General features: G+C 44.6%; 1 protein-coding gene across 1 annotated transcript in view; it reads right to left on the bottom strand.

Moving 5' to 3' along the window:
* Positions 1-14,568, bottom strand: part of TTN (titin) — a 243,634-nt gene that overhangs the window by 168,255 nt on the left and 60,811 nt on the right. The window contains 26 exon segments of the mRNA XM_068949560.1: positions 1,377-1,664; positions 1,840-2,127; positions 2,277-2,555; positions 2,632-2,910; positions 3,033-3,311; positions 3,513-3,800; positions 3,910-4,188; positions 4,332-4,613; positions 4,732-5,010; positions 5,811-6,092; positions 7,021-7,308; positions 7,434-7,721; positions 7,838-8,116; positions 8,214-8,492; positions 8,581-8,859; positions 9,067-9,354; positions 9,480-9,758; positions 10,271-10,552; positions 10,660-10,938; positions 11,557-11,838; positions 12,052-12,330; positions 12,581-12,868; positions 12,991-13,269; positions 13,368-13,646; positions 13,784-14,062; positions 14,187-14,468. Coding sequence (XP_068805661.1) covers positions 1,377-1,664; positions 1,840-2,127; positions 2,277-2,555; positions 2,632-2,910; positions 3,033-3,311; positions 3,513-3,800; positions 3,910-4,188; positions 4,332-4,613; positions 4,732-5,010; positions 5,811-6,092; positions 7,021-7,308; positions 7,434-7,721; positions 7,838-8,116; positions 8,214-8,492; positions 8,581-8,859; positions 9,067-9,354; positions 9,480-9,758; positions 10,271-10,552; positions 10,660-10,938; positions 11,557-11,838; positions 12,052-12,330; positions 12,581-12,868; positions 12,991-13,269; positions 13,368-13,646; positions 13,784-14,062; positions 14,187-14,468 — 7,332 coding nt within the window.

The raw sequence follows: 14,568 nt of genomic DNA, 5'->3' as shown, positions 1-14,568 counted from the left end.
AGCTGAGAAGCAATGAATGTTAATTTTACAGCTATGGGTAAGTTGTACAAATTCTAAAGGATCTGAATGAATGCCAATATAAATTCAGTATCAAAAAAGAAATAATAATCCTGTAAAAAATCATGCAATAATTTATTTAGGATTTTATGAACAAAGAATTAAAGCCTAAGAAAATAATAATGCCAGTTAGGATCATGCTATGAACAGTAACTTGAGTTAAATAAACCTATTACTAATGTTATTATTAAGAATAAACAGAATTGCAGTCCTGGTGGAAGCAAGCTTGAAATCTTTAAAAGGGATTAGATTTCTTGCTCCAGTCTTTGAATATGGTTGCTGTAAGTCAAACTAGATAATAACATCATCCCTACTGGCCACCGAGTTCACAGGTAATGCAGTCTGCCACGCTCTCTGCCACATTCCTCCCAACCTCACCAAGAAAAATCCCTACGGATACATATATACTCCAGACATCTATATCATATTTGACCAGTACTTATTACAAAATTTTGCTAGGGGTGATGTAGCTTCTCATATTATTTGTTGCAAAGACTAAAAGCCAGAGTATTTACTCTTAAAATGCTCCTCCACCCCCCCACCACCACCAAATTCACACAGAGAAAAAGAAAATGAAGGCCCTGAAACAACAGGGGCATCAAGCTCATGTATCATTTAAGAGGTGCATTTTCTATTCGTCCTTCTATAAATTCAATAGGAATGAGATATCCGGAACAGCTACAAATAAATCCAAGGTTCCTGCCTACATTAAGGAAATCACACTAATGTACAAGCGTCATTTACTTATACCAGTAACAAATTTAGATCTGTGAAAATCATAAGAGCCACACACTATGTGGAGAAGTAGCATGTTGGCAGAACGGATAGTTGTCACCAAGTCTGCCCTTATTTTTACTATCTAGGCCAACAATTTTCCATGTTTTCAGGCTCTGAAAGAATAAAAATATTTGCAGGAGCTACAGACCTAGTAAGAGTAAATTGTAAGCCTCATAAGTGAATGTGTTTCTCTCAGCTACAATTTCCTCCCCTGCACTTCTGAGTGAACACCACTTCTGGAGAAAGAGTTTAAAGAAGACAGAAATTTTGCTGTACAACAGGTTTGTTCATAGAGGTACAACAGGGTACAAAGCCAGAGTTAACCTTTAGATGAAAAGATCCCTTTGATAAGACTAATCACTCAACCACACCAAAAGAAAAAGGATAAGTATTTATAAATTAAATTAATATTTAAATGAAATAAGAGTTCTCTCTGTGGCCTCTTGTAAAGACAGTCCCATATATGTCTGCACTATTTGCGGCTTTGTTTTCTAGGTGTCATATGGCAAAGAAGAAAAGCTTGGCGAACGGTAAAGCAATACCTTGTACAGCTAGCTGAGCTGCGCATGCGTCCTTTCCAACACTGTTGCTGGCTGTACACATGTAATGTCCAGCATCCCCTTTACCCACTTTTAGGACCGTCAAGCTGGCCATGTTTTCCACCAATGTCATCTTGTAGTTGCCACCTGGTCGGACCTCTCTGTTGTCCCTGGTCCATGTAATCCTCATGGGAGCAGAGCCAGTCACATGGCACTTAAAAGTTGCGCTTTCCCCCAGTGCCACATCGACAGAAACCGGCTTGATGTCAAAGAAGGGAGGTTGTAGATGTTCTGCAAAGAGGAGAGCATGGAAGAGCTCACTGCTGATCCTGCCTCACCATACACCTCACCATGCTATGTACTGACTCCACCTTACAGTCATGCAATGGAGAGAGCGGAGGAAAGGGTGAAGGAATAAAAGAACAAAGAGATACAAAAGATGTTTGTTTAAAAGTGAGCTACCAACCTGTAAGGAGGAGCTTGGCACTGGAAGATGCAGTCCCCAGAGCATTTTGGGCTGAGCAAGTATACTGGCCGCAGTGAGCCATGCTGGTTTGCAAGATCTGGAGAGTTGCGACGTTATTTAAGAAGGTTGATTGCATGTTCTCGCTGTCGCTTAAGAGAGCCCCGTCCTTGTACCAAGAGACCTGGATAGGCTCTGAGCCATTTATGCGGCAATCAAATGTCACTGGGGAGCCAACTGTCTCCTGAATATCCTTCAGTTTCCTGGCAAATGTAGGGGGAAGTTTACGCTCTGAAAAATAATAATAACCACCACTGTAAGTAGGAAGCCACCCTGCCAATCTAGAATTAATTAGCACTGACATTAATAAGAACCCCTTTCAATAGACCGCAAAGAGTTCCTACAAACTAGGCCACTGAAGAGCGACCTCAATCCATCACCTTTAACAACAAGCAAAGCTGTGGAGGTAGCGAAGCCAACGCTGTTTTCTGCTTTGCAGACATATTCTCCAATGTCACTATCCTCCACCATGGAGAACGCCAGTGTTGCAACATTATTCTTGAAGTGCATTTTGCAAGCCTGTGTTGATCTGAGTTTGGTGTCATCTTTGTACCAAGACACTTTGATTTCTGGTGCGCCACCAATCTGGCATTTTAAGATCAAGGGCTCGCCGACCTTCACCTCCACACGGTCCAGGTGCGTGAGAAAATAGGGTGGTTCTAGGGAAGGAAAGAGCACAGTGAGCAGAGGCAGAACATCACTTGGCTGCCTTGGAGGGATCAGGGAGACGTGTACCTAGGATGGATACAAGGCTGTGACAAACATCCCCACCAGCCTCATTTGCCACCTCACAGGTGTATTCGCCTTCATCGCTCTTGATGCTGTTGAAGATTTCGAGGATGCCAGATTTGTCGGTAGTTGTAACACTGCAGCGCGGAGACTGAGCAACAGGTGTGCCATTTCTTTTCCAGGTTACCGAAATGGGAGGGGTGCCCACATAGCTGCTTTCCAGCACGATGGACTTTCCCTGCTCCACACTGAAATCGCTTAATTTCTTCACAAAGACTGCAGGCTCTGTGGGGAGGCATAGGTCAATAGTGAGCGGGATCGTTGTGGCAGGGCTACAGGCACAACATGCAGGGGGAGAGAGAGAGAGACATATGTGCACGTACACACACACACATACACACACACACCTTTCACAAAGAGGTGAGTAGTACATGAGGTGCTGCCAGCATCATTAGTGACCACGCATGCATAGTCTCCACTGTGGCCTGGCTCCACATTGTACAGCTGCAGCTGTGCCACAGAGTCATCCAGAGAGATGGAGCAGGTGCTATCTGGCACCAGCTCCCTGATGCCTCGGAACCAGTTCACTTTGAGTGGGGTGCTCCCCTTGATGTAGCTCATGAATGTCACACTTGAGCCAGGCAAAACTTCCATGGGGTCGGGTGTCTTCACAAAAGAAGGTGGTTCTAAGGTGTCACATGAAGAAGGGAAAAGAAAGAAAGATATTATTAGGAGAGTTCCTGTAGGAGGTGGAAGCTAATGCAGGTTTGGAGTAAAAAGAGAGAGGGAAAGAGGGAGAAAACAGAAAAAAATCATGAAAAAGAAACCATGGAAAACCAGAGGGCAGGAAGAGAAGAGGGAGGAAGTGTTTTGAAGAAGGAGCTGACCTTGTACCGTCAAGAAGGCACTGCATTCATCAGACCCGGCCACATTGGCTGCCACGCAGGTATATGGCCCTGTATCTGTGGCATCCAGGGCATTCAGCTTCAAAGTACAAATGTTATCCAAGAATGAGATTTCATATTTTTCCCCGCTAACAATCTCATTCCCATCCTGAAACCAGGCCACAGATATGGGGGATGTGCCAGATACTTTGCACTCCAGCAGCACTGATGATCCCAGTACTCCTTTTGTTTCCTTCAACTTTCTTGAAAATGAAGGAGGGACAAGGCGATCTAAGTAGGACAAGGCAGAAGACTAGTAAGAAAAGTGCTGTTGTTTTTCAGTGGAAAGCAAGGGGAAAAAATGCTGAACAAGCACGAACAACAAAGACATACAGCTGACCTGAAACATCAACTGAAGAAGTGCAGCTGCTGTCTCCCACCTCATTGTGCACTTCAAATGTATACAAGCCCTTGTCTCCCCTCTCTGCAGAAAAGACTTTCAGTGTAGATATATTGTTGAAAAAGGTAATCTGGTATTTGCGGTCGCTCCTTAGTTCCCTGCCATCTTTGTACCACTTGGTGATAAGTTCAGGTGTCCCTCCCACTTTGCACTCCAGGGTGAAAGGGTTTCCAGCCATCACGGTGATCGGCTCGGTCTTCTCTAAGATGACTGCTGGTTCTGAAATAGGAAGGGAGGGGACAGTGTGTCATCAGGAAATCCGCCTGCAAACCAGTGAGTGCAAGATAAAAGCAGCAAAAAAGGCTGGGAGAGGCAACTGTGCAAAAGCAGGAAATAATACTTGTGGGGCAGGCTCTACGCACCTAGCACTTGCAAAAAGGCAGAGCATTCTCGCATGCCAGCATCATTTTTGATCTGGCAGATGTACTTCCCAACATCAGCTCCTGCTGCACTGGCAATCTCAAGAGTTGCAATGTTGTCCATAAACCACATCTGAACATTTTCGCTCTCCCTAATAACTTCACCCTTGTCCTTGAGCCAGACAACAGAAATTGGTGGGGATCCTTCCACCACTGCCTGCAGGGCTGTTGGCTCCCCGACGAAGATTGCAGTGTCACTCAGCTTCTTGGCGAAGCGTGGGGGCTCTGATGGTGAAAACAAGGAGGCAGAGGAGAGTTAATCATGCATGCCTGCTTGAAGGTGGGACAGGCAGGAGGTCAGGAAAAGAAGGTGCTGGTGCTGTCAGTCCTCTAGCATACAAACCTTTGAATTTCACTGGACAGGTGCAAGTGTCGCTTCCCACCTCGTTCATGGCTTTGCATTGATATTCCCCAGTATCTTGAGCTTCCAGACTGAGAATGTGAAGGCTGGCAATGGAGTGCTTTGCCGTCACCTTGAATTTCTTGCTGCTCCTGACCTGCCTCCGGTCCTTGAACCAAGCCACCTCAAAAGGTGGAGTCCCTGCTATCTCACACTGGAGGATAACATCTGAGCCTTTAAGAGTGTCCACAGGGCTCGGCACCTTGCTAAAAACAGGTGGTTCTATAAAAAAGAATCACATCAGAATGCATGAGCATGCTTCCCTGGGTGGGTTTCTGTATAGCAGCAGGAGGCAACATATTCAGGAAGTGGGCCTACACTTATCCTTGTAAACCCATATTTAGCCTCCAAATATGTGGCCTCACCTCCAAAAAATGCTGAGCCCCCGGCAGCTCCCAGCAAGTCATCCCGACACTCCAAATTCCAAGGGCAGAAAATGTGACACCTCTGCACCTGTTTGGAGTTAGCATGAGGCTGCCCAGCTTAACACACTTGACTCAACCTCCAGATCCACTGCTGCATTGACCTCTACCCAACAGCTACTCTCTACCCTCTCTCTAGGGCTATATTCCAGCCTTCCCCGCCTCTTTCCAGTCATGCAAGTTACTATTAGCGAGGCTCAGCACCACAGCCCCCTCCTCCTTCTTAAGTTTCCTTCCTGCTAGGATCACTGTGCATAAAAAGGAGGCAGAGGGATGGCTGCAAACTGCGCCCAGCTCCTTTACAACGGCTGGTGTTCCATCTGTTCCATTCTTCCCTTGGGACCTGCCAACCTTGCCTGACTCAGCTTGCACTTGACTTAAATAGGGAGGCAACGGAGCGGCCGCACAGCGCTGAGCACCCACCGCCATTTCCTGCCTGGCCTCTACTGCTTACCCATATCAGCATTTGAACATGAGAGCAGCTGGGGAGACACTGTCCCAGCAGCCACTGACTTCCACAGCAGCAGCTGCCTCTCTAGGGGAGTGTGCAGCTGGGAGTGGGCTGGGGATTCTGGTGGTGTGTGGAGCACTGCTGCTAACCTTTCACTGTGACCAAAGTGCTGCAGCTGGCGGTGCCGGCAGAATTATGGGCTTCACATATATAATCGCCAGCGTCCTCAGTGCTGGCACCCAAGATGGTTAGCATCGCCACGGAGTCTACGAAGGACATGTGGAGCCTGTCGCTCGCCTGGAGTCCCTGATCGTTCTTGTACCACACGATCCTGATCTCTGGCGTGCCACTGATTTTACATTCAAGTTGAACTGTGTCACCCTGCTTCACGAACCGCAAAGTTTCAGGCTTCTTGATGAACTTGGGAGGTTCTGCAAAACAAAATGAGCGCGTAGAGAATAACAGTGCGCCTGTTTGCCAAGTGAAAACTACAGTGCTAAGCAAAAGTCATGGGGTGCGCAAGAGTCTTGGGGTACGACAAAGTGAGTTTGCTGCAGCAACTGGATCTACTCCTAAGGTGCATTTTCTCTCAAGAAAAGGCACAAGAAGGACAAAAGCAGGCAAAGACAACAGCTAGATCTAGGTTCTACCAACACTGGAGGCTACTGCTCCACACTGTAAAAGACATGTGAAGGATGACTGCTCCAGACAAGGGGAATTTTGCTGTTACCTTTGAAAATGTCCCCAGGCCAGCATGAAAGCTTTGACAAACCCTTCACCCCCAAGACCTTTCCCCAGGTGCAGCAGAAACACGGTAAGGACAATTTCACTTGCTTACACGCCTCTAAAATATATTTCCGTGTGAAGAATTTAACTGATTCATAGTCTAGATTAAATCAGCAATGCAGACCTCAAATTGAAATATTTAGTAAAGCTGAAAGAGATACCGATGCCAGCAAGATATTTTACCATATAGTGATATGTTTCCCATTAGTGATATGTAATTTCCCAGATAGTAATTGCTATGTATGAATACCACTGTAATTGTAGTTTAAGTTCAAATGACAAAGTAAAAAGCAGGGAGAGTACCATATGCAAGTCTCCAAACAAACAGCTCTGCAAGGAGACCTCAGAGATGTGGTCCCTTAGAGATTTTACAGGCACACAAGGTTTCCACTGTCATGCAGCGTGGCAAGAAGGAAGAGTCACCTCATTGTATAGTGTTGGCTTTCTGAAAAGCTACTTTCTATGTATTTCCAAACTGGAAATGGTGGAAGATGAGACTCAGTTACAAAGAGGTCTCTTAAATTTACCCAAGACAAAGAAAATGTATGAATGAAGATGACTTAATCTCAATACCTTTGACACTAAGTTGGGCTGAGCAAAAGTCTTTCCCAATTTCATTACTAGCTTGGCAAGTATATTGGCCAGAGTCTCCTTTGCCCACTCTTAGCACTCGAAGGTGAGCTGTGTTGGCTACAAATGTAATATTGAAGTTTCCTCCAGTTCGGATCTCCCGACCATCCTTGGACCAGGTGATGTGTATTGGCTGGGCTCCAATAACATGGCATTCAAAGTCAGCACTTTCTCCAAAAGGCACATCAATAGATTCTGGTTTGATATCAAAGACAGGAGCTTGCTTGGGTTCTAGAAACACAGGAAAACAGTGTAATGCTCATGCAAAAGTCCATCCAACACACAAATGTTCCTGCATGCATGAAAAGAGAAAAAGGAGCCTGTGATCCAGGCAAAAGCTTTGCCAGCTAACACACCTGCCACTGTTAGTCTAGCAGTAGAGGTGGCAGTGCCCACAGCATTGGTGGCCGTGCAGGAGTACTGTCCAGTATGATTCATCTCAGTTTTCATCAGCTGCAACACTGCAACATTATCTACAAAGGATGTGTGTACATTGTGGTCATCACTTAGCAGCACGCCATCTTTATGCCAAGTCACAGTAATGGGCTCTGAGCCATTGAGTCGACACATAAATTTAAGGGGCAAGCCAACGGGGTGCTCGACGTCCTTTAATTTTCTTGCGAAAGAAGGTGGTCGTTTACGCTCTGGAAAAACCAAGTAAAAGATAAATATGCCCCAGGAACCAACCTCTTTTGACAGCTTTGCAAGAGAAAAAGCACTGTAAAGAAAAGTTTGGAGCAAGCTAATATAAAATTATCACCTTGAACTGTTAAGAGAGCCTTTGTAGATGCTGTTCCTACACTGTTTTCTGCCTTGCAGATATATTCTCCACTGTCATTGCTAACTATTTTGTTGAAAATGAGTGTAGCAACATTATCTTTAAAGAACACTTTGTACTCAGGAGTAGACCTGAGTTTTGTATCGCCTTTGTACCAAGACACAGTAATTTCTGGTGTTCCAGCAACGTGACATTGCAGCGTTGTGTAATCCCCAGCTGACACCTCAAGAGGTTCCAAATGTGTAACAAAATAGGGAGGTTCTAAAAAAAAAAAAAATAGGCTTATTAATAGTGCCAGACCTTGGAAAGCACACACTGAAAAGAATAAGCAAGAAAAAGAGGCAAAGGGAGCACACACCTAGGGTAGAGACTACAGCCTCACAGACATCTCTTCCTGCCTCATTTTCAACGTGGCAAGTGTATTCTCCTGCATCCTCTTTGGTGCTCTCAAGAATCTCTAGGATGCAGGATTTCTCTGTGGTGGTTATGCTACACTTCTTAGACTGAGCGATGGTGTGGCCATTCTTCTTCCATGTCACAGAGATGGGCAGGCTACCTGTGTAGGTGCCCTCCAGGATGATGGGCTTGCCAGGCTCCACATACTGATCACTCAGTTTCTTCACAAAAACAGCTGGCTCTAATGAATGGTAAGAAGCCACAAGTGTTGACCACAGCATTACAAATGGAGGGAAGGGAACAAATAGAGGGCTGCAATCTTTACAAACCTTTTACTGTAAGGTGTGTTGTACAACTTGCTCTGCCAGCTTCGTTAGTCACTAGGCAAGTGTACTCTCCGCTTTGGAGAGGAGACACATCGAATAACTCCAGCTCCACAACGGAGTCCTCCAAGTACATATTGCATTTATCCCCTGGCATAAGTTCATTGGCCCCTCTAAACCAGTTCACCTTAAAAGGAGGGGTTCCTCTGATAACACCTGTAAAAGTGATGCTTGTGCCTGGCAAGACATCCAGAGGCTCAGGTGCCCTCTCGAAAGAAGGTGGTTCTAAATACATAAAAGAAAAAAAGAGATGAAGCTAGGTTGCTGCAGAATAATCTTGGTATTTTTACACATCACTTGAAGATAAAGAGCAATATCTTTACTTTCCAGCACATAATTTCCCCACGATATACTTACAAAAGACCATAGGCAATTTCAAGAGGAAAAGAGGAAAGAATAGCTCGGAGAGCTTGCTGACTGTCATATACTGACCTTGTACAGTCAATACAGCACTGCATTCATCTGACCCAGCTATGTTGGTAGCTTTGCATGTGTAAGTTCCAGTATCTGAGGAGCTGAGTGAATTCACTTCTAAAATACATAGGTTATCTGAAAAGGAGATTTGATGTTTATCGCCACTGACTAACTTAAGTCCATTTTGGAACCAGGTAACAGAAATAGGGGGTGAACCCGACACTTTGCATTCCAACAGCGCTGAGGAACCCAGGACACAGGGGGTTTCCTTTAGTTTTCTTGTGAAAGAAGGAGGAATGATTCGATCTGCATAAGAAAATATAATATATTCACGGTTAGAGAGAAAAGGAGGGAAAGACTGGAGGAAAGAAAAGAGAAAATGGCCAAAAGAAAGTTTTGGTAAAAGACAGAAGACAAACTATGCAACCAACCTAAAACATCAACTGAGGCTGTGCAACTGCTTTTCCCCACATCGTTCTGCACTGCGAAAGTGTACAATCCGCCGTCTTCCTTTTCTGCATCCATAATTTTAAGCGTAGATACTTTGTTGAGGAAAGTAATTCTGTATTTGTGGCTGCTGGTCAGCTCTTTTCCATCCTTGAACCAGCCAGTGGAAAGCTCTGGTGTGCCTGCCACTTTGCACTCCAAAGTACAGGAATCTCCTATAGTAACTCTCATTGGCTCTGCTTTCTCTACAATGACTGCAGGCTCTGGAAGGAGAGATAGGCAACACATATAGTGAAAACCTGATTTGACCTGTAGTAGCTACAGGTATTGTAGCACTATAAGATAGGACCTATACATTTGATTCTAAGGATATCTCAGTTTGTTGGGCTGGGCAATGTTTTCAGCTCTGGTTTTCCCATCCTTTATGCTGCCCTAGCCAGGAGATTTCATCCAGTCTCCAAAATGACATAAAAATATTTTGGAACTCCTTGGAGTAAAATGCACCTGTCTGTTCCTCTCTAAGGAGGCCTGAGCAGAAGACAGCACTTAAAGTTGCAGTCAGCTAGATCCCAACACAGTGAAGGGGCCTGTGGTTCCTTTCACTCTTCTCACTGGATGACCAGAAATAATTCCAGACTACTACTTACTGAGAGTACAAAGATTCTCTATTTTGGTTGTTCTGAACTGAGGCTCATAAGCAAAGCATGCAGCTGACACTAAATCATCAAGTTCCTAACTTAAAAAGAACTCTTATGAACTTGTGTTTGTTACCAACCTAGAACAGTTAAGGTAGCCATGCACTCGCGACTTCCAGCATCGTTTCTGATCTGGCAGATATATTTTCCAGCACTGCTTGTCTCTGTGCATGTGAGTTGCAAAGTTGCAACGTTCTCCACAAATGTGATCCTCGTGTTGACACTTTCTCTAATTATTTCCTCCTTGTCTTTAAGCCATTGCACAGATATTGGTTGGGAGCCCTCCACTCTTGCTTGTAACTCCACCGGTTCACCAACCACAACAGTCACGCTGTTTATTTTTGTCAGGAATTTTGGTGGTTCTGGACAAGAAACATGCAGTTGAAGTAAACATTCAGTGTTTGCATAAGAGAAGAGCAATGCAGTGCCATTGGCAGCATTGTAGAACGCATACATGCCAATATCTTACCTTTCAGCTTCACAGTACAAAAACAAGTGTCACTTCCTACGTCGTTCTGAGCTTTGCACTGATATTCACCAATATCTGCCGCTTCAACATTAAGAATGTGAACACTTGTATGGTAGTTTTTGGCTGTAACCTTATACTTCTTACTACTGCGGATTTGTCTTCTGTCTTTGTACCAGGTAACGTCAAATGGCGGTGTTCCTGAAATCTCACATTCCAGGCTAACCTCAGTCCCTTTGAGCATGTCTACTGGAGAAGGCTTCCTGCTAAAGACAGGAGGTTCTACCGAGGGAAGAAAGGAGCATTTTTAGAAAGGCATTTGGAGTTATTTGGCTAAAATGCAGTTTACTGATACCAGCTTTCCACAAGACTGCTGGGAAAAATCAATAGCCTGGGAAAAGCCTTTCCTTATTTTCTGGGCACACCATGAAATGACCTCAGACTACCTTGCAGGTAGGTGAGCAATCAGCACCAGGCCTCTTAGCATTGCTGCAGCAAAGGTAAACAGAGGGGGGTGACCCTTGGCAGAGAGGATACAGGTCCCATTTATCAGGTAGTGGTCTCAAATGCAGGTTGTAAAACTGACACTGATCAGAGTTTGGATCTGTTCTTTTTCTTCACATTTTAGCTCCATGATAGAGCAGATCCCTCTATGATCTGTCTTGGATTTTAGCAGTCATGGAGCGGAGGAACAGCTAGCTTAGGACACATCCGCACTAAGGACAACAACTTTCTTGTTCAGGCCCTAGCAGAAGGGGGATGGGGACTTCAAGAAACAAACAGAACAAGAAGAAAAAGTCAGTCCCTGAAATAATCTCATGTTCCTGTGGATTACTGAGCTTGGGAAACAACCAGGGAAAAATTAACAGGATGTAGTCAGAAAAAAAGAGGACTGCTAACCTTTCACTGTGACTTTGGTACTGCAGCTGGCCTTGCCAGCAGGGTTGTGAGCTTCACAGATGTAGTCACCGCTTTCCTCAGTGCTGAGATGATTCATTTCAAGCATGGCCACAGAGTCAATGAATGAGGTCCGGAATTTTTCACTGGCAACAATTTCATGGTCATTTCTGAACCACACTACTTTCATTTCTGGAGATCCACTCACTTTGCACTCAAGCCGGGCCGAGTCACCCTGCTTGACTACTTTTGCAGCTTCTAGCTTCTTAACAAACTTGGGAGGTTCTAAAAAACCAGAAGAGTGGGATAGGAGGTCTGAATTAATATTGAAAAGGAACAAGAAGGTAAAAGAATAAATCAAATAAATGTGGGTTGCAGACACAGAGTAGGGGATTCTCTTGGTAGTGTTTCAAAGATCACTGAGCTGGATAGACTTGGCAAAGAGAAAAGAAAAGAAATGGATAAAAATACAGCAATACAGTGAGAAAGAGTGCACACCTGTTACTGTCAAGGTTGTAGTGCAAGAGTCACTGCCAACGTCATTTGAAACGTGGCAAGTGTAGTGTCCACTCCTAGAAGTATCCACTGAATAGAGTGTTAAGAACCCAGTTGACCCTTCGATCCCAATGAAACAAGTTGGTCCAGATACAAGTTCTAGGTCTTCTTTGAACCACTTTACTGTAAAAGGTGGTGTTCCTTTTAGTGTGGCCTTAAAATCCACTGTGGAATCTGGAATGACTTGCTGGCTTTCAGGTTTTACTAAGAAGCTTGGTGGCTCTGTGGTTTTTAAAGAAAAGAAATATTCAGTTACATCAGGAATGCCTAAGAATGAAGAAAAATGAGAGATTGAGCTAAACAGAGGCACTATAAACTTAAGAGGATAAATATTCACAATAAGAAAATGGAGAGAGTAAGATTTCAATGTTAATATTAAAAGGTGTAAGACTGTTGTTATGTTAGCTGAAGATTTAGGGTCCTTTCCAAGCATCTATCACAGATAAGAAGAAGTGATCAAAGACTATCAAACCTTTCACTGTCAGGACAGCACTGCAAGAATCGCTCCCGGCAACATTAGACACACTGCATGTATAATTTGCCGTGTCTGCCAACTCTAGGTTTGCAATCTCGAGTGACATGGTGTTTTCATGGCAGAGGCTTCTACATTTTGCGCTGTCAGTTATTTCTTGTCCATCCTTAAACCATTTCGCAGTAATAGGGAGTGACCCAGAGACTTTGCACTCCATTCGGATAGAAGATCCCAGTACGGTATCCTTTTTGGTTAGCTTTTTGATGAATGAGGGAGGAATTGATTGATCTGCCCAACACAAAAAATAGCAAAAACACACAGGTTACCTTCCTGCCTGTCTTTCACAAATACAGATTTTCTTACGTTTCCTCCCTGCTAGATTGGCAAATTTGGCAAATGACAGTACAAACCTAGCACAGTCAGAACAGCTTCGCAGGTGCTACTTCCAAAGTCATTTTCAACCTTAAAACCATATGTACCACTATCCTCCTTTGATACAGGTTCAATCCTGAAACTGGCCACATTGTTTTCAAAGCTCATTGTGTAGTATCTACTGGGAAGGAGCTGCTTGCCGTCTTTGTACCATCTTACTCGGAGTTCTGGTGTCCCCTCCACAGTGCACTCCAAAGTCACAGGGTCTCTTTCAGTGACTTTAAGTGATTTAGCCTTTTCTATGATCCGTGCAGGCTCTGAGGTACAAAGCGTACAAAAATGGCAGTTAGTCACATAGAGAAGGGCCTGACTTCCCAAGTACTCCTCCAGGATGAGCTCAAATGGGCATACACACCTTGTACAAAAAGCAAAGCAAAGCACTTCTCCACTCCGGACTCATTCTTTGCCAGGCAGGTGTACCTCCCTCGGTGGCTGAGGTCAACATTGGTAAGCTGCAGTGTGGCCACGCTGTTCTCAAAGGTAATATGGTGGTACTTGTCTTCTTCCAATATTTTCTCATCTTTTATCCATGACACAGATAAGGGCTGAGCGCCTGCTACGACACACTGGAAGAATGCAGAGCCCTTTAAAATGCTAGTGACATTCTCCAACTTCTTGACGAAGGATGGTGGTTCTGTAGTGGGAGGTTTTGTTAGTGGTTTGAAGAAGCCATGGAAAGGGAGAAGAGGAAAAAGAGATCATATAAGGTAATCCAAGTCACACTACAGCTAGGGGACTGAATGTTTGGGGTATGCTTCCTAGGGGGCTGACCTTTCAAGCTGAGCTTTGTACTACAAGAACAGCTCCCTCCTTCATTTGATATAATGCACTGATATTCGCCAACATCCGAGACATCACAGTTAGTCACATTAAGAGTAAATACTGATTCCTTGGTGGAGATGGCATATTTCTTGCTGCTGAACATTTCCTTATTATTCTTCAGCCATTTCACCTCAAATGGAGGAGTACCAGACACCTCACACTCGAGTGTGGCCTCCATACCCTTCACCACTTCGGTGGGTCTCAACTCCCGAACAAATGTTGGAGGCTCTATAAAGAGAAATAAGGAGAGGGTGGAGAGTAGCCTGAGAGGATGAAGGGAGAAAAGGTTCCTCTGTTCCATCACGCCCACCATATGGCATGGCTCGATGAAGGCAAGATAGTCACAACCAACCTTTCACTTTCAGCTCGATGCTGCAGCTCTCACTACCTGCGTCATTGTGGGCTTCACAGACATAAATCCCACTATCCAACACACTGGCTTGAGTGACTTTCAAAGTGGCTAAACCGTCTATGAAGGAGATGCCGTACTTAGCTCGATCAGTCACTTCATTCCCATCCAGGTACCAGGTGACATGGATCTCTGGTGTGCCTACTACCTGACACTCCAAAGTGGTGGACTGTCCTTCACGCAAAGCTACTACAGGAGTAGGCATCTGAATAAACCTAGGGGGCTCTAGAAGATGGACAGAAAAGGTAAGGCTTTATAATATTCAAAGTCGTTTGAGGAAATACAGGGATTTTCTCCCCCCTTCCCCCAAACTACAAGAAAAAAT

This window comes from Struthio camelus, chromosome 6 (assembly GCF_040807025.1).
Source record: "Struthio camelus isolate bStrCam1 chromosome 6, bStrCam1.hap1, whole genome shotgun sequence".
NCBI lineage: Eukaryota > Metazoa > Chordata > Aves > Struthioniformes > Struthionidae > Struthio > Struthio camelus.
Note: the sequence above shows the minus strand (reverse complement) of the source record. Positions and strands in the feature narration are given on the sequence as shown.